The following is a 19442-nucleotide window of genomic DNA, read 5'->3' on the forward strand; positions in this document are numbered from 1 at the left end:
AAAGCATACTCTGATGAATTTCCAAACGTCTGTACCAATGATCCTTCCATGATTCCAAACACAATTGATCCATTGTCTCACAAAGCTTGAAAACTATTCACTTTAACCTTAGCACTAAAGGAAGAGAACATGATATTCATTGTTTAAAAGTAATTTCTATAATAGAAGGAGTATACAACATGTCAGTTTGAATGAGGTTGATTGAAACAGTTTACTTTCACATGGTAGAGCAACCAATTCTGCATTCTGCTTTTTCCTGACTTCCACAATCACTGAAGTTAAATCATCCTTCTTTCCTAAACCTTTGCTTCTATTTCAACCTCTTCCTATTGTTGGCGGGTAGAATTAATGAATGCATTTGGTGAGTAAAGAAATTGGACTCAAGGATGCAAAAGTCTTCAAAAATTCACAAAAACCAAAGATATTTAGATGTCAACATGAACACAAGACTACCTGAACCTTTGCCATTGAGTAGTATGAGATATTCAAGTCAAGAGTGACATGGTGACATTGGTTAACTGTGTAGGGAGCAGCACTTCCAATCATGTCTACTAATGTTGCTATTGCACTCACATGCCAGTTTCCACTTTCATCCTATAGAAACAAAAGCTAGAACAGTGATGGATTCAGACATAACATAACTGAAAAAAGGCTTAAAATGAAACACAAAGAAATTCTATGAAATGAACTTTGAATATTAGTTTTGAAGGGGAAAAGGGAAAAATATACATAGCTCTAATTTCCCCCTTTTTTATATAACTACTTTAACAGATTATTTATGGAAGATTTGGTTTGAAAACCTAATTTACTAACCACTTGAATTGAAATGTAGTTTTGCCTATAAATATATATTGTTCTGTCCGTAGCTAGGGTTTGTTTAAATGAGAGATAAAAGCTTTTGAAAAAAACAAATAAAAGGAAAAACAAATTTAGTGGAAATAATAGTTTGTGTATGGAACAGATAGCATTTTTCACATTCTTTAATTTTGTTTTTGTTTATTCTAACCTTTGTTTATTAAATGATAGTCTTATGGTGCTAAGATTTTCTTTTAAGGGAGCGAGTTTCACGTGAACTTTTTTTAATGGTTGAAAACAGTGTGAAAAAAAAAAAAAGAAAAAGAGCAGGCGAGGTTCAGGTGAACTTTAATATTGATTTTTTTTAAAACATCAAGATAATAAAAACTAAAAATTTAAATTTTTATTCAAATGAATTTTTTGAGTGCATTTATAATTAAATCTATTTATTAACTTAATTATATAAAATATGACAAGATATATGCATATTTTAGAAATTAAATTTATTTTAATATCTCGTTTACAATAAATAAATCGGTGTTAAGATATATTTTTGTTAAGTGTAATACATATTTTAAAATTGAATAAATAGAGTTAATTTTCGTCTGACGACATTTATAAAATTTATTTCATTAAAGTAAAATAATAAAGAATTACTTAAAGAAGAGAAAAAAAAATATTAGTTAAAGTTATTAACATTTACATGTCATAATTGTTTATTTTTATAAGGATAGTATTTTTGAAAAGTATGTTTTGTTTATGTGATGAAACTTTGTGATTAATAACTAACACTTAAGTTGTTCAATGGTAAGAAAATTGTTTGCCGGTACAAATTAAAAATTTAATTATAATATAAACTAATGATTTAAGGTAATATTGTAACTATGTATTTACCTTTATGAATGAATATACTAGAATATTTACTTAATATTTTTCTTTTTATACTAGTTTTTATAAAAAAAAGATATACTTTCAAAATATTATTTAAATAAAACTAAAAATATATTCACTTCTTATATATTTAAACTTGAAAACTAAAATATTATAAATATTTAATATTCTAACACATTTTACTTTATCTATAGAGTACATGAATAAAATAATAAAAGAAAATTCTCCAAATTATATCTCTTATATTCCACAATCCAAAATTCCAACAGGAAATAACTCAAGTTAAAATTTTAATATTGAAAACACAATTAGAATAAAAAGAGCCCATAAATTTCAATTAGAACAGAAAGTTAACAATAAATACACAGACATTCCTAGATATATATATATATATATATATATATATATATATATATATATATATATTAATTAAGTTTAACAGTTTATATAAACACAATGGAAAGTCCAGGAATTATCACAACTGCTAAGGATGTCCTAAAATATTCCAAAAGCCAAGCAGAAAGTTGTAGAATTGAGGGGATAGAAGTTAATTAATACCATTACGTCCGATGAACAGAAGTGAATTTTGAAGTGCAGAAGAAAAAGAATCGAAAACATAGGGGAAATAAACTGCCTCGTTACATTCCATGTTGCCTTTCTGTTTTCAGTTGTCAAAACATACAAAAAAAATCTAAAAACGATTTCAGCAAAAAAATTACAGCACACTTTAACCCTTTGATTCTAATGCAGTGACTCGTTTTCTTGTCTCAGGTTTCTGCTACCATCAATAATACCCAGATGAATTCTATGAACCAATTGTCTCGGATCATGCAGGGGACAGCAGAGAAGCAACAAGCAAACCGGTTGTAATTAAAATCCAACCACCAGCTCTTGCAACAGTTTGAAAATAATAATCTTACGAAATGTATTTCTCCTGCTGCTCTTGAAGTAACCTGGCAGATGATTTGGCATCCAAATATAGCGAACAAACCTCTTCAAGATCCGCCTATTAATATCACAATAATAATAATTCATTAAGTTGGAGATAAGCACGTAGTGAACAGTATTTCAAATGCTGACATCAAATAGTCCAACTTCATTGTTACCTTGCATATATTGTCTCTGCCATTCATTTTTGCTACAATGCTGGCAGGTGATAACAGCTGAACTGCATGCCTGATGAGGAAGCAACAGATGTAAGAAACATAAGGAAAAGCATAGGATAGCAGAACAGCCAATCTAGAGTGCAGACCTTAAAGATGTTCGTTGTCCAATTTCCCCAAGGAAAGCTAAACTCTCGTCATCCACCACCAGTTCCTCCACTTGAGCACGGATAGCTAGAATCTGTTCCACAGATAAGTAGCATGTATGTTTGGACATATCAAATCTTGAAAGTATATCGAAAGAAATATAAAGGTCATACTACCTGTATCATTTCAGCAGGACCATAGATTTGTGTTCGAATGATCACCAACCGATCCAGTAGGTCAACAGGTATGCCGTGAGGACTGCTCATATCAGTCCCTCTGTATAAAAAAAGCAGGCAATAATGCTCAAATTTAGCAAGGTGAGATAATTAAAATCCAACCATACCAATCTAACAACTAATCAATATGACCATTTACTTGAAGTTCACATTGATTGACGTCAAATTGTCAATTCCCTAAACATCAAATACGCCAAGAATGACTAGCTACTAATCACCACACTGCATTCATTTGATTTTTCAAAATTTAACATATAGACCAAAACTATAAAAACAACATTATTTTCATCGTACCTTACATTACATATTCCTCTATTAGTAGCAAATATTACTATTGGAGATAGGGAGCTCTCTAAAGCACGATTCAAATACGAAAAACATTCCATGTCTAACATATGAACCTGCAAAGAAGCATTAATACTTAATTATTTAGATGCATTAGTAATGCACTAATTAGTTAGTGAGAAGTTTAGTGACAGTCACCTCATCGATAAATAGAACTCCAGGTACAAGCTCTGCCACACCTTCATCAATATATCGATTGACAACCTGTCACCAACAAAAACAGTTACCCTCTTGTTTCCATATTATCCCCGCTTTTCTTTTACCTTTGGTTTTTTCTGGTTATAACTCACTAGTATAATCTTATCAATCACATTTTCAATTTATGTGTAAAACATCTGAAAAAATAGGTAATCCAATGACAATTGACTGTATTTGGAGAAATTGTCAAGAGAAAACCTCATTTTTAGACCTTAATTTTTTCCACAACTAATTAAATAATAGACTAGAAACTTGTATCAGAAGTTCTGAAAATACCTTGTTAATTTCTTGTCTCAACTTGTCAGTGATTTCTGTTTTCCTGGGTTTCATCATCTGACCCATAAGAGACAGAATATCTTGTCCCCCTTGAGGTCGTGCATTGGCAGCATCCAGATCATGCAAGGTTACATCCTTTAAGAAGAAGCAATTCAAATCACAAGCGATCAGAAATATATATAATAATAGTAATCATAATAATAATACTGAAATAGAAAATTTTAGGCATTACATTGATACAAAACTGGTTTCAAATTAAATACCTGAACAATCTCCTTTTTCTTGTGCACCTCTCCCTTGGGAAGTGGAACATACTCTTCTGCCTCAAGGTCAAACTCTGTAGCAAAAGCATCACTTCGACCCACCCTTTTTACAGCGCCACTATTTGCCTCAATGTATATAACATCCCCAACAGCTACCTGCACCACATATGCAGAAGTCCCAAAATCAAAAACATCACACATTTGTTCACACAAACATTACATACCTTTAAAAATAAACAGCCCCATACAAAATAAACCAAATAAATTTATAACTCATAACTAACTAATTTACACATTTACACATGGCAGCACACAAAGAGCAAGAGGAAATCATAAACCTCACCTTTTCCTTAATCAAGGCATCATATATGGTAGGATCCAACTTGAGTTGCTTGGTTCCTTTCACTGTCTTCAATCCAATTATCACATGGCTAATACTTTTACCATAACCACCAGATACACTCTCAGTTTCTTCGGGAGTGAGCTCAGTTACCTTACACAAGACCAGCAAAAATATCAACAGCAATATTTACAATGCACAACCAGTTTTGATAAGAGAAAGCAGATACAAACTCACCTCTCCTTCATACACTTCTTTGTTTTCCTTTATACGCAGACCAATGGCCCGTCGAAAATTTTCCATGAGAACCTCAGTCTTCTTCACTTCTGAGGAGTACACTTCAGAGCCAACCATTGGACAGAATGGCACCTGCAGAGTGGCATAAACCTTATTAACAGTGACAAGGAGGCTAAAGACACTAACAGCATAGTCTCTTTTCCTCAAGCAAAAAAAGAAACAGCAGAAGAATGAGTGTTGAACCTTGGTGCCAAGCTCTTGGCTTATCCCAAGTGCCAGTGCAGTCTTTCCGGTTCCAGGTGGTCCGGCGAGAAGGAGTGCACGGCCGGCCATCTTCTTCTGGCGAATCATGTCGACCACGAGACCGGAAGCTTCTCTGGCTTCAACTTGGCCGACGAAGCCGGCGGCAAAACGCGATGCTTTTCCACTCGGCTGAACAACAATAATCAAACTAAAATTGAAACTGAAAATTGCAGACCTAACACAGAAGAGGAGAAGAAAGAGGAAGGAGAAGGAACCTCAAGCCCTAGGCCTTTGATGTGAGTATGAGTAGCAACACGCTGTTTCTTGGTGGTAGACTGAACCTCTTCTATTTTCATCTTCTCCATTTCTCTCTCTCAGGTTTTGCACTTTGCAGCAGCGGGCACAGAGCAACAGCAAGAAAAGAGACAACGCGTTTGAAATGAAAACAAGGGAAGAACAACATCAATTCACTGGGCCATGGACTAACCCAGGCCCATATACATAAACCCAGGCCCATTTACATAAACTGGCTTTACTCTCTTTTCTTTATGGCAGCTTCTTCATGCACCTCCGTATATTTCTTCCTGCGCCCTTATATAAACTATTGAAATTTTTTCCAATGGTAGAATCTAGAACTGTTTGTGAATAATATCTTTCTAATTTAAAATTTAAAAGTTAATTTTAAATTGTAGAATTCGAAAATCAACTATTTTTTAAAAAATAACTTTTGAATTGTCTAATCTGTAATAAAATTTTAAAATATTTTTAAATTATACAGTACTGAATAAACTTTCGTATTGAGAAGTCAGTTCTAAATTACACTGTGAAATTAATTCCGAAAGTTACTTTTAAATTATACAATGTGAAAGTAATTTCCAAAAGTTTATTTTAGATTAAATCATTTTTTCTCAAAAGAAAACAGTGACTCGTGGAATCTGAAATTGGCTTCAGGATTTCATAGCCTATTATGAATTGCACAAACTTTTTTATGACAAGGACAAAATAAAAATGTTCACGTTTGTGGGAGTGCAGGAGAAAAACATCAGGTGTAATAACAAGTTTCCCACCTCAATGAGCCCAAAGTTGAGAGCATGTAAAGGTGCATTTTTCACACATAATTTTTTTATATTTATTTCACACTATCTTTTTTTATATTATTTTCCTTTTATTTTAAAAATACCAAAATATCCTTCTAATATTTATTAAATAAATATAAATATGTTTTACAGTTATTCATACAAAAAGTATATAAAATAAAAGCTTTTTTTATTATAAAATAATGATATTTGAACACATTCCATCATTTGACATAAAAATAAATTAATTATAAAAAATAAGCTTCTATATTTATAAAGAAACAATTATTAGCATGAGAAGCATATATTATTAACAATTTCCATAGAATCCTTCCAATAACTCATTCCATTTTACAATAGAAATAAACTTAGATACTGAAAGACAGACAAAGAGAGTACTAAATGAAGTGAATAGCTAAACATTACATTATTTTTTTCTTATAATGAATGTTTTTCGTTAAATACATTCAATCAATCACCTTCATAAATAAAGCTAAATTGCTAAGCTTAATGATAATTTTCTTTTCTTTTATCTACCTCTCATAATATGCTAAAACTTATTGAACTTAATAAATGAGAGAATACAAAGGTTTCTATTTCAATAAATAATTGGTGAAATTTTATTTGAGATTTCCACCATCTTAAAAAACTGGCTTCAGAACATTAAACTTTGACCAGTGAATAAAGCTCAAATGGTGTTCACTGTTCTGAAACCACCAGCTTCTTCAGCTCCTTTTTATTTACCTGAAATTTCACAGGAGAAACAATTAACTAGTTTTCCATCCCAGAAGGCATGTCAAGGTGAAAAAATGGAAATTCTGTCCATAAGAACAAGATAGAAGCCAAAGTAAATTACCTTCCCCATGGCATTGCGAGGGAGTTTTTCCCACAGGATTAGTTTAGTTGGAATCTGACAAAAATAATAAACAAATTATCAGAAAGCAAAGTAATTAGCAGCAAAGAAAACACCAAGAAAAAACAGATATGGTGCATTTTAATTGTTTGGTTAGTATGAGAAATAGTCAAAAAATAAATAAAGTGCATTGAATTTTTAGAATAATTTGCCATCATATGATATATAGTTTAAGATTTTGTCTTTTGATCTCTCGAACTCATCTTGAGTATCTTATACATGTATAAAATGTTAAGAAGTGGATTTTAGGCCTAATTCAGTCCCACAAAATCAGTTTGTGAGGTGAGGTGTATACTATAAATTGACCTTATCTCTAGTCAACGTGGGACTTCCAACAAACCCTAAACATAACTCTGATATCATGTTAAGAAGTGGACTTTAAATCTAACTCAACCCCACAAAACCGACTTATAAGATAAGGTTTACACCCACTTATATTCTATAAATTGGTTTTATCTCTAGTCAATATGGAACTTTCAACATAAAAATAAACAATGGTTATGTTGTCATACCTTGTAAGGTGCAATTTTGTCTTTGGCCCAGGTGGATAATTCTTCTAGGCTTAGAGTAGGCTTTGATTCTTGATCTCTCTTCTCTTTAACATCATGTAGCACAACGATTGCACCTACAATCTCTCCATAGTCATTGTCTGGTAATCCTAAAATGCAGCATTCTGAGATAGCTGGATGCTGCAAAAAGTGTTCTGATTGTGAATATCCATATATCATCCCTTATATTCAATACTTCCATGGAGGGAAAAAAAGGTAACAGATACATGGGGTTGATAACAACTAGCAACCCATAATGAGGAAATGGTAGCAACTTGCCTCTATGATAACTGATTCAATTTCTAATGCAGACAGCTTATAACCACCAGCCTTGATTATATCAGCATTAGTACCTGTTAGAAACACGTAGAGAATGTACACAACGTTATTTTTAGCTTTATTTCCATCACAATAGGTATTATCTTATTGTTTATGCAGATTAGGGACAAATGTTTTTGGCAAACAGGTACACAAATTTAAGCATTTTTTTTCTCTTAGTTTTGTTGTGATATTTGTTTTGAAAAATGAAAATCACTTGGACAAATCTAGAAAATTTCAAAATTGGATATGTAATTATTAAGGCATGAGAACCGTCCTACTTGATGCACTCAAAGTTCTCACTTTTATGAGCATACATAGAGAAATATAAATTTCCTTACGTCCTAAAATGATGTAATATCCGTCTTCATCTGTGGTAACTGCATCTCCAGTCTTAAAGAATCCATCATCAGTAAATGATTCCTTCGTTACCTGCAGGGATATATGAAAATTTCTCAGAAGTAGGTATGATATCCTTTTCACCATTCCCTATATTAGGAATCTTGGACTTTTGGTAACTGAAATAATATTCTATTCATTTACTGTGTTCAATCTTTAGTATTTTGGAACTTGTGTTACTCAAATAATTGCTTACAGCCTGTCGTGGTGGGGCATAACAGGAAAAGATTGTAGCATAATGTACATAAATCATCATGTAATGCATTATTTATAAACATTAACAGTTTGAAGGAGCATAAAAAGTAAAAGGAACAGGTAATAATTATTACTAAATGATGATTTCTGAATCACTAAATAGAAGAACTTGAAAGTACCTCAGGAAGTTTATAATATTCTTTAAACAATGAAGGGCTTTTAACGCAAAGCTCACCCATTGCAGTGTTGTCATTCTCACCATCTTCATCTGCAATGATCTTGACCTGTCAAGCAGACAGAAATGTCAGCCTTAAAATTCCATAGGGTGTTTTTTTCATATTGAGTGTCCATAACACTTGAGACAACAACTCCAGGTTTTTAGTACAAATCGTTTGCCAAAGTAAACTTTGAACGTGTCCTTCAAGTTTCAGTCATATACCACTTCATTCAGTGTTTAGAACAATAAATTTAGTTTCCTTAACCTGATTTGAAACTTGAGCCAGATCATTAGTTACTAAAGTCTCTATAGTGTAGTTTAGGCTATCTGATCAAAAAAAGATTATGCAGTAGTGGAATGAGAGATAAAACAGCCAATTTTCGATGGCAAGTAGCAGAGAACAGCGTCAAGATCAACTAACCTCTATACCAGGAAATGGTTTGCCCACAGTTCCTGGCTTGCGCTCACCTTTCAATGGATTTGACAATGCCATAACAAACTAGAAACATTAACATAATACCATAAGATTCTTCTAAGAAGATCATTGTAAATTGAATAAGAAAACTATTAAAATATATACATGATTCAGTACAAAGTTGAAGGACTTCAACTAAAGATTACTTACTTCAGTCATGCCATATCGTTCCAATAAGCGATGCCCAGTGATGACTTCCCATTCTTGCATAACAGGTAGTGGAAGCGCAGAGGACCCACACATCTGAATATTAGCATGACAATATATCAGATCTCTAATATTGAATCGGTAGCCAATATCCGTGCATGCCAATTTTCAACACTACTGAGTTACATATTAAAAATTGAAGAACAAACCATTACTTTAAAATTGTTCAACACATGCTACTGTGACTCTGTTTCTTACCATAAGACGCAAGTTATTTGCGGCAGATGCTGAAACACGTTGAAGCTCAGAATCCATTGCATTATAACCTTGTATCAATCGGGCATAGATAGTTGGAACCTTCATTTAAAAAATGATTAAAGTATAATCAGATCACCCATTCTCATCATAGCAAATACTGTCAATAGCAAATAGTGTACAAATGAATTCTAAATGAACAAACTGTGCATAGCATAGTACATAACATAGAACACCATCAAATGGCCTACAATTTATAGATGCTATTTTTGTATGTTTATATATGTAAACGTTATTTTCTCAGCCAAGGTACCATGAGAACGAAACATATGATATATTATATATATGAGAGCAATGCTAATAAGAATTATACTTACTCCAGTGAACACTGTTATAGCATCGTCAGCCTTAGAACCATCAGTTGGATATGACTCACGCCATCTCTGCCAAACTCCCCTCACACTAAATTTTGGCAAAAACTCAACCTTCAACAACACAATAGATTATTAGCCACATAAATTTGTTTAAAATGGATACTATCTATTTTGAAGATAAGTTAAGATTTTTATTTTCTAGTTGTATATTCTTTGGAAGCACAAGTGAAGAGAGTATCTTACCGAGGAACCTGAATAGAGAGGGGCCATTAAACCATTGAATAGCCCATGAACATGTATACCATATACGTTAAGGATTGACATAATAAAGATATCCCAAATCATATTTTTGCAAACATACTAAAGATGATATTATGTTTTAAATAATTTGAAAATTATTGAACAATGTATACAAAGAAACTTTCAAGGATATGATGTAGTGGTAGACAATGCAGAAACTTGTCAGCAGACGTGTACTCCCATGATTTTGCCAAAGTTTGGACCTAAAATCAAAGCCAGAATTAAAATATATATATATATATATTTACAAAGTAAATAACAAGGTGAGTTGGACTGACAAGCTTAAGTCGACAGGGATTATATATTAAAAATCATACAGTATTTCATTGATTAGTTGATAATATCCAATTTGCTCAATCACAGATCCCGTGTTCAGGAAGAGGATTTTATTTTAGAATATGATGAAACTTTCAATTCTATGTAATAAACGTAACAAGAGATAAACATGGAGCATACCTGGGAAATGATGCTTTTGTGTGTATGAACAACTCCCTTAGGTTTACCTGTAGTCCCACTGGTGTACAAAATCAGTGCTGGATCATCTTCACCTATGCCAAAGGATATGAAAAACAAAGAAAGAAATGTCAACAGATTGCTAGTGAAAGACTCTACCGAATCCATTTATAAAAGCTGAAACTGATTTTCTTACTTGATCCTCCTATGATATCATCCAAGAAAATCCTGTCTTCGTGAACTTTCCCATTCTGTGAGTGTCCATTTCTGCTTTTCTCTGAAGAAATGTTGACAACAGATGGAAGATGAAAAAACTTGGAAGAGCTTTTATTGGCTACGCTTTGCATTAATTCGCTATGCTCTTCAGTACTCAGTATTGCAGATATATCCTACAGCCATATTATATCAAACTTCTATTAAGATTTAATCCACAAAGCAGAAGTAAAGCACGAAGGTGGTGTAGAATAATTAAATAGCTAAATTAAAAAAGAAAAGACAGTCCAACACATACCGAATTATCAATCACATACAAGAGCTCTACTTCTGGATAGCTGGTTGCAAGGGGAACAGCAACACCTCCGCTGAGCCAAATCCCAATTATTCCAGCAACAAATTCAGCAGAAGGTTTGGCTACAATTCCTATTCGAGCTCCACCAAGATTTCCCTGGGTTTCGATACCACTTAGAATTTAGTCAACATTTTAAACATATTCACAAATGTAGTACTACACACGAATGCCAAGCAACAGAGGAAATTTTTTGTTAATCTTCCATTTTTAGCAGATCTGAATAGAATAAAAAAACTGTGCTTTATTATTGAGAACATTATGTCACCTACTTTCAAGCTTTTTCTTAGTTTCCCCTGTGAAGGCTTTGTTCTAGCAACAGAATAGTAAGGGAATTGTAAGGGGTAACTCACCTCCCGTGCATCACTGGCACACAAGAGATTAGATATCTGCTGTGCTGATGATAGGAGTTCCTTGTAACTATAACTCTTCTGATCAGCTCTGATAGCAACATTTTCATGAGCTGCAGGTTCTTGCCTAGCAATTGCTTTCACCACCTCCATTAATGTAGCAGGTGCAGATGCTATATAAAAGGAAGAAACAGTCAAAGAACATTTACCGATGGATTTATTAGACATTAAATAAATTCCACTTGATGTAAACTACTGAACAACCATAATATCAGTTTGGTTTTTTCCAGAGGTGACTAGATAATCACAAGCAAGATGGTCCTTCTAAATTTCCAAGCACAGCAACATCACTACCATAAGGTCATAATTCATAACAAGTCAAGATAACCTCATTTTTCGTGTTTAAAGCTCCTGATCTTCCTGGACACCAACATGTTTAGACCCAAGGTCCATAAAGCAATAACCAGGTTTTCACGGTACTAGGCACGCTACAACTTCATCAATAATCAAAAGATACAAAGCCAAAACGCTACTTAACACAAACAAGATACTTCGTAATAACATCTATTCTTAGATACTCTTTGCTTTTAAAAAAATCCAAACTCCGTGTGCTAATGCATGATGTTAACTAACAGATAGAACATAAACAAACAGAGTAGAACGCAACAAACAGTTTCCATCAAAAGTTGTACTTCACACCCAGAATACAGTACATTCAGATCAAAATAAAATTACCTTCGAAAAAAAAAGGAGAGAGAAAGGGAAAAGACACCCTTTACTTCTGCATGCAGTAGTGACATACCCCAACAATATATTCCATCAAATTCAAGTTCAAGACAGAATTTTTTTTCATGTGTCTTATAACCCAGTTGAAAGAAGAAAAGAAAAAAACAAAACAGTGATCCCCAGAAGAAAAAATCCCCAAAAGCAAAAACATGACGTTCAAAACAGTAAGAAAGTGAATTTGAGTGCGAAGAACGAAACAGAGAGAAAGAGAAACTCACAGGAGAGTGGACGAAGGTGAGAGAAAGAGAACCTGGGGAAGGAAACGTGATGTGGGAAAAGAGGGAAAGAAGAGGAAGTTATGAAGGGATGGGCAGAAGAAGAGCGTAGGTGTAGAGGGAGAGGGAGGAGAGTAAGGTGTTTGTTGAAAGCTTTCAATGAGCGACTCATTTAGGTGACTGGTTGATATTGTGACCAGCTAACTGAGCGGTGGAGTTAGGTGGAATGCAAACGGCGTGCTCCAAATTCTTTTTCCGCACGTTCGATCTTTTACCACCTTAATTTGTCTTCTTCTAAGTCAAATGTGGCAATTTCCGAGACTGTAATACGCCTTATTCAATTCCAATTCCACCACTGTTTCTTATTTAATATTTCTGGGTTTCCTCTGTTTTGGGGGCTTTCTGCTAATTGTTTCCTGCTTCTGGAGACCCTTGTTACCATGATTTTAACGTGAACATGATTGTACGTCACACCTTGCAACTTGTTACCACATCTCGTACTTCGGCTGCCCTTTTCGATGATAGGATTTTTTGTGGTAGAGAAACAAAAGATTTCTTTTTCTTCTCTGGTAGGGTAGGATTTATCACAGTACACGAACAAAAACTGAATTTTTTGTTATATATATAATCAAAAGTACAACTAGAATATACACAAGAATTAGCATAAAACAATACTAATACGTAGTAGTAATGATGTGTATAATCGAAGACGAGCCCACCAAATTTTTAATTTTATTAAATGAATAAAATAATAGTGGGCCACACTGACATTCACATGCGTTTATTTTGACCCGAAAGATTTGATCTTTTTTTTATGTGGGAAGTCTTCCATTAGATTTTTCGAGATTTGGACCAGTGGGTTATACTTATTTACTGATTTTTTGATTTTTTGGTTTGTTTCTTATACGATCTATTTAGGTAAAAATTCAACGTAACATTATATAAGGTTGTCCCAAATGTTAGGTGTTCTGTGGTCGAAGCGATGTTTGATGTTTGATCATTTGTAGAAGTTACTGAAAGAAGGTTCGTGCCTTGTGTTAATGTATCTTTCATGCAATTCTGCAATAAAAAATGCAGAAGAAAGAAGCATGTGCAGAACGGATTCCATTTTTTTAAACGTTGTGTCAGTTTGCTATTCTAGCTTCTCGCGACTAGAAGGGCCCAAAATTTCTGACCCCAAAAGCAATAGGTTCTCAAATGTGGTTGCAAATCTCAATGCTTATCTACCACGTCATTAAGGAGAGTAGTTAGCGTAGAGAATACAATGAACTTTTTCGGATTATCTCGTGTTAGTAGAGACAGATTGAAGGGGTTATTTATTGATTGCTATGACATTTCATGATCCATGTTTTTAAGAAACCGTGTGGAAATTTCAGTTGACTGAAAATCGATAACTTTAATACGACGGCTATGGGATTAAGAATCACCATCAAAATATTCTTTCACAAATTTTTTTAATCTTAATCTTTTAATTTTGTTGTAAGTTTTCGTTACAAAGTTATTTTTAGTTTTTTTCTATGTCTTTAAACTCTAAATTAACTAATGGGTTAAATATGTTTTTAGTCCCTAAATTATTGGCCGTTTCTGGATTTTGTTCCTGTTTCAAAGTAAGGTACAATTTGGTCATCATTCTTTTCGAAACGTTCATTTTAGTCATCGAAAACTAAAAAACTGTTTAAAAATTTGGTCCTCATTTAGCAACAAATGAGGACTAAAACCAAAATTTCGAGGACTAAAACAAACGTTTCAAAAAGAATGAGGACCAAATTACATCTTACTTTGAAAGAGGGACGAAAACATATTTAACCCTTAACTAATTATATGTTAAAAACATTCAGACGTTAAAGTCAGTTATTCCGATTGATTATCACATTAAAGTCTTAAATTTAAAATAAATACAATCATCTATCTTTTTATTTGATCTCTGTATTTATAAATTTCGAAATAAATTTTTAATTAGAATTAATAGACCTAATTACATCCCAAAAATTAATAAATATGTTTTACGGATAAATATGTTCGATCTCACATTTATTTTTTACAATTTGTTTCCTTCACTTTTTCTATGTGGGAATGAGAACGGGTTAATAATACATATATAAAAATACAGTTTTTATTTGTAATTTTATAACTGTAGCTTTATTTTGTTTTGGTTGTGTACCTAATAGTTTTACCTTGTTTAGCTTTCGATGCATCCAATATAATTGACGTTGGTTTAAATGGCTACATATTGCAATAGAGCCCAAAACCAATGTTCAAATAACAGACACAAAAATTGAAGTCAAAGTAAATTATCAGAACTAACTATATTATATTTTAGACCACGAAAATAAGTCAATTGCTGCCTTTTCATCACCTGACATTATTTCTTGATGGTGGTCACAACCAACAGAACTTTATTAAAAGGGGTGTAGAAAATATTCTGAAAATACGTCATGTTATAAACATAACATAGAAATATATCTATACAATAAGATAATCATGTATCATTTTGAACCAAACGGTCAATTACTTTTAACATGAATTAATTTAGAATAAAGTATGATTATTAATAATTAAATTACAATTAAATCATCTCTAATACCAAATTTATTTCAAAAATTATAAATTTATATTTAAAATAAAAAAGTAGTTTATATGTATTGATTACTAAAATGACCAAATCTTCACTGATTTTGATATTAAAATGTTTTCTGTAAATAATTTTTCAGTTTGACTAAACAAATATTTAAAACAAACAATACAAACATTTAAATATTCAACTCCAGATAACTTTTCAGTTTGGTCGAACAAATATTTAAAATAAACCATCATCAAGATGAACATTCAGATATTCAAAAACATGTGATATAGTAACTTCGATTTCATAATCAAAACCGCATAATAATGATAAATTCTAATGACAAATTCTGGAAGTTAAGACTTGAACACAGAAAACTTTAGAAATTGATATGGAAATTAAGCAATGAAATCCACAGGTATATTCGTACCAAGAACTCAGTTTAAACAGACACCCATATCAGAAAGTAAAAGTGCATAGAAAAGCACCTACCTGAGCAAAATGGCAATGTCTGCTTCCAACCTACCTAAACAAATGCCATTAAAGCATTCTAAGGGAAAAAAAGGGACTTTGTATGCTGAGTTGAAGAGAAAGTAATGAAACTTTAGTTTCGGCCACACATTTCACCAAACAGCTGCAAGGCAAAAAAAAGAAAAAAATAACACAAGAAAACAACCAAATTGAACAAAAAAAATGAATCACGATCCCTTGACTCTAGCATCTAATGATCATGAAAGTGAAAAGAACAATAGCAATTAATTCCTATAATAAAAAAGCATAAACAACACGAAAAGTCTCTGTTCATTTATTTTGTCGAACAACTGCGATCCAAAAATTTCAGTGGAGAAAACATTTCCAAAACAAAAGAAAGAGTAAATTTTACAATGGAGTTTAATATATTCATTTACTGAATATAGATAAATGTAAAATGAGTTTTACATATAAACTCGCTAAAAATAAATCAAAGTGTGTGGATACTAATTCCCAAATTGAAAAAACCATTAACGAATCAATACCATAGAAAATCATGGACTCGAATAAGTATACATTAGTAAATTATTTATATAAATTAAGAATAATACTACTTCAAATCTCAAATATAAATAAAATTATCGAAATATTCATGCAATGAAAATAAAAATAAAAATACTTAACTTCACACTGATTAAGAGTATTTAGAAGTTTATTTAATATTTTTAATTTTATAAAATGAAGAAATACGTTTTACAAATTATTTTCAATTATACATCTAAATTTTAATAAGAACAAATTTTAAAATAATAATATTAAATAAGATTGAGTTAGTCAACATATGTCTATTATATTTTTTAGCTTTGCCAAAAAAAATGTATAATAAATCATTTTATATATGTGGGAGGGAGATGAGTTAGTTAAATTTTATAATATATATATATTACAGTATTTTATTAGAAAAATAAAATAAAGACAAAAAAAATAGAGGAAAAGATATAAGCAAGAAATCGAATAACTCTTGATTAGTTTGTAAGAAATAGAAAATTAATAAAAAAAAAATCACCTCTATTTTTTTCTAATTTATATCCTTTTATTTTGAAGAAGAAATCTTTTATTTCATTCACATCAAACTATTTTTTTTTCTTTATTTATTTCCTCATTCTTTTTTCTTATGTAACCGTGTTTCATTAGTATATAAAAAAAATACTTTGCTCGTTTTTTCATTTTTCATTTAGTCTCATAACTTTTGAGAAGCACATTTAGTTTTTTTAAGATAGTTCATTTTAATTTTTTTTCGTGATAAAACTAATGAAAAACATTGGTAGAATTTTATATCTTTTATTATTATATGTATTCATGTGTTGCTCATTAGATCTCCATGATAATATTTATATAAATCAAAAGAAAATAACTTTGAGAACAGATAAGTGTTAATTACATATACCACAATATTTGTGATAGAAGATATTTGTGACATATAATTATTATTTACATATATATATACATATATATATATATATATATATATATATATATATATTATTTTTTGATATTTATTATTTATAAATAACAAATATTTTAATTTTTTTTAAATGATTTATACGATATCATATTATTCGTATCACTTATTTGTAAAAAAATTAAATTATATTTTATTAAGTTAAATTTAATTAAAATAAAAACTAATTTATATTTTATTAGATTAAATTTATTTAAAAATAATTTTTTATATTTTATTAGGTTAGATTTATTTGAAATTAAATTTTAATTTATATTTAACTTAATTTATATTTTTTAAATTTTATATAAAAAGTTTATAAAATATTTTTTTTTAAATTTTGATAGTTATAGATACTTGTAAGTTTTAAAATACTTGTGATTATTTTTTAAATAGATATTCAATTAATAATAAAATAAAGGGTTAAATATGTTTTTAGTCCCTAAACTATGGGCCATTTCTGGTTTTCGTCCATCTTCCAAAGTAAGGTACACTTTAGTCCTCATCCTTTTCGAAACTTTGGTTTTAATCCTCGAAAACTAACACCGTTAAAAATGTGCTGACGTGGCTAACGGTTCTCTGACACACGATTTTTTTTTGAAGTGTTTCTCACTTTTTCTCTCCTTCTCTCTCTTCCTTCCGTCTTCCACCCAACTTCCGCCGCCGGGAACCAGAACGGATCCACCGACGCACCTGCACATTCCCAGTTGCCCAGACCTTAGTAAGTGTTCATTTTTTCTATCATAGTCACTATTTTGGTAATTTGAACTTGAGCCATGGAGAGTAGAAAAATTATCTGTTTTTCTGTCATCTGCTTTGTTTCCCGATACAACATGCTTCTGCAAAAGATTTCCAGTTCCAGTGGTAGCATATAATGGACCACTCATATGCATATAGGGTGTTTTTCTCTTGCTCAGAAGTGGACCAGTATGTCCCGCAAGGCTAGTTTCTTTCTCGTATGACTCCAAGGAACTCATGGGAATAGAAATTGAAGCGCTTTGAGTCCTGGTTACCATCCTTCGGAATTTAGAATCCGAAGGTTCATCGTATGGTTGTGCATCTGTATCCGACAACATTGGGCGCTTGTCATTCTCAAAATTAGCCATGTTTTGATTATTCTGCAATTTTTTACAAAGTTAGCAAAACATCCAATGCATATATATTTCTGCATCATATCAGCAACTCTAAATCAAATACTGAAATTTAACTTGAAATGTGAAAAGGGGGAATGTAAAATTAAAAAGTGGTTTAGTGCATGAAAAAGCCAAATATTATACAGCAGTAACAGAACCAAATTGAATTTAATACAGATACCAGTATTAACTTTCCCTTGCATTTATATTCCACATTGATCCTTTACCAAAAGCGTCGTTTTTCGGCAGTGGTTTCGGAGGAAGAAGCGTCGGAAAGAGCAGCGGCGGGAAGGGGTTTGGGGGCAAGGTTGAAATGGCTGATGGAGGCAATGATGTTGAACAGTAAGGGTCATCGTAACATAATCCGAGGGAGAGAGAAAGGAAGAAAAGCTGAAAAATAAAGAACTCTGTCAGTCTACCGTTAGCCACGTCAGCATTATTTTCACGGTGTTAGTTTTAGAGGACTAAAACCAAAGTTTCGAAAAGTATGAGGACTAAAGTGTACCTTACTTTGGAAGAGGGACGTAAACCAAAAATGGCCAATAGTTTAGGGACTAAAAACATATTTAACCCTAAAATAAATAACAAGCTTATCATGTACAACCCAATGGAATACTTTACAGTCCCTAATTATTAGTTAGGGGACAATTTTTCCTCAATATTTGTTTTTCAATATTTTTATTATTAATTTTCTGTTGCTAATTGTTTTCAAATTATTGTCACCTCATTCAACATCATTTTCTAAAAGAAACGAAAAAAAATAGATAACTTCCGAGAAAATGAGAAAGAAGGAACAAAAAAGTGATCACAATCACAATAAAAGTGGAGATAAAGTTATAAACTTGCTATTCACAACTTTAAGTTGCATCGGTCTTCAGATAGATTTTGACTCTTGTTTTTTTCAAACAATTCTTATATGAAGATAATCTGTTTTTTTTGTTTCAATAAAATCATAAAACTAAATAAATAACAAAGGGATTTGTAAATAAATTATTATTACATTTTAATTAAAGTCATAAAAGATGAGTATAACTAAAAATTGAAAGTTTGATTGGAATAAGTGGAAACAACAAGTTGCATTGAATTGAGATGTTATCTGGGAAAGGTTTGAAACAGT

General features: G+C 31.6%; 2 protein-coding genes and 1 pseudogene across 2 annotated transcripts; all 3 read right to left on the reverse strand.

Annotated features, from left to right (window-relative positions):
* Nucleotides 1-54: 54 nt before the first annotated feature.
* Nucleotides 55-731, reverse strand: LOC148191541 (uncharacterized; annotated as a pseudogene).
* Nucleotides 732-2303: 1572 nt separating this feature from the next.
* Nucleotides 2304-5510, reverse strand: LOC124842023 (ruvB-like protein 1). The gene is made up of 12 exons (XM_047318437.2): nt 5350-5510; nt 5075-5263; nt 4832-4963; nt 4598-4747; nt 4255-4410; nt 3992-4126; nt 3656-3721; nt 3467-3573; nt 3113-3212; nt 2939-3030; nt 2793-2862; nt 2304-2692 (listed from the first exon to the last, which is right to left on the reverse strand). The coding sequence occupies exons 1-12, from the start codon at nt 5437-5439 to the stop codon at nt 2603-2605; spliced, it is 1377 nt and encodes a 458-aa protein (XP_047174393.1). The 5' UTR covers nt 5440-5510; the 3' UTR covers nt 2304-2602.
* Nucleotides 5511-6553: 1043 nt separating this feature from the next.
* Nucleotides 6554-13191, reverse strand: LOC148191542 (putative CoA ligase CCL8). Its single transcript, XM_088102518.1, has 17 exons — nt 12664-13191; nt 11663-11832; nt 11256-11408; nt 10941-11133; nt 10748-10839; nt 10423-10494; nt 10235-10285; nt 9995-10102; nt 9621-9719; nt 9366-9458; nt 9162-9239; nt 8703-8807; nt 8271-8361; nt 7891-7964; nt 7576-7752; nt 7007-7060; nt 6554-6894 (listed from the first exon to the last, which is right to left on the reverse strand). The coding sequence occupies exons 1-17, from the start codon at nt 12830-12832 to the stop codon at nt 6850-6852; spliced, it is 1824 nt and encodes a 607-aa protein (XP_087958644.1). The 5' UTR covers nt 12833-13191; the 3' UTR covers nt 6554-6849.
* Nucleotides 13192-19442: the final 6251 nt, after the last annotated feature.

This window comes from Vigna umbellata, chromosome 11, assembly GCF_029865625.1.
Source record: "Vigna umbellata cultivar VRB3 chromosome 11, Vumbellata_1.0, whole genome shotgun sequence".
In the NCBI taxonomy this organism is placed as follows: domain Eukaryota; kingdom Viridiplantae; phylum Streptophyta; class Magnoliopsida; order Fabales; family Fabaceae; genus Vigna; species Vigna umbellata.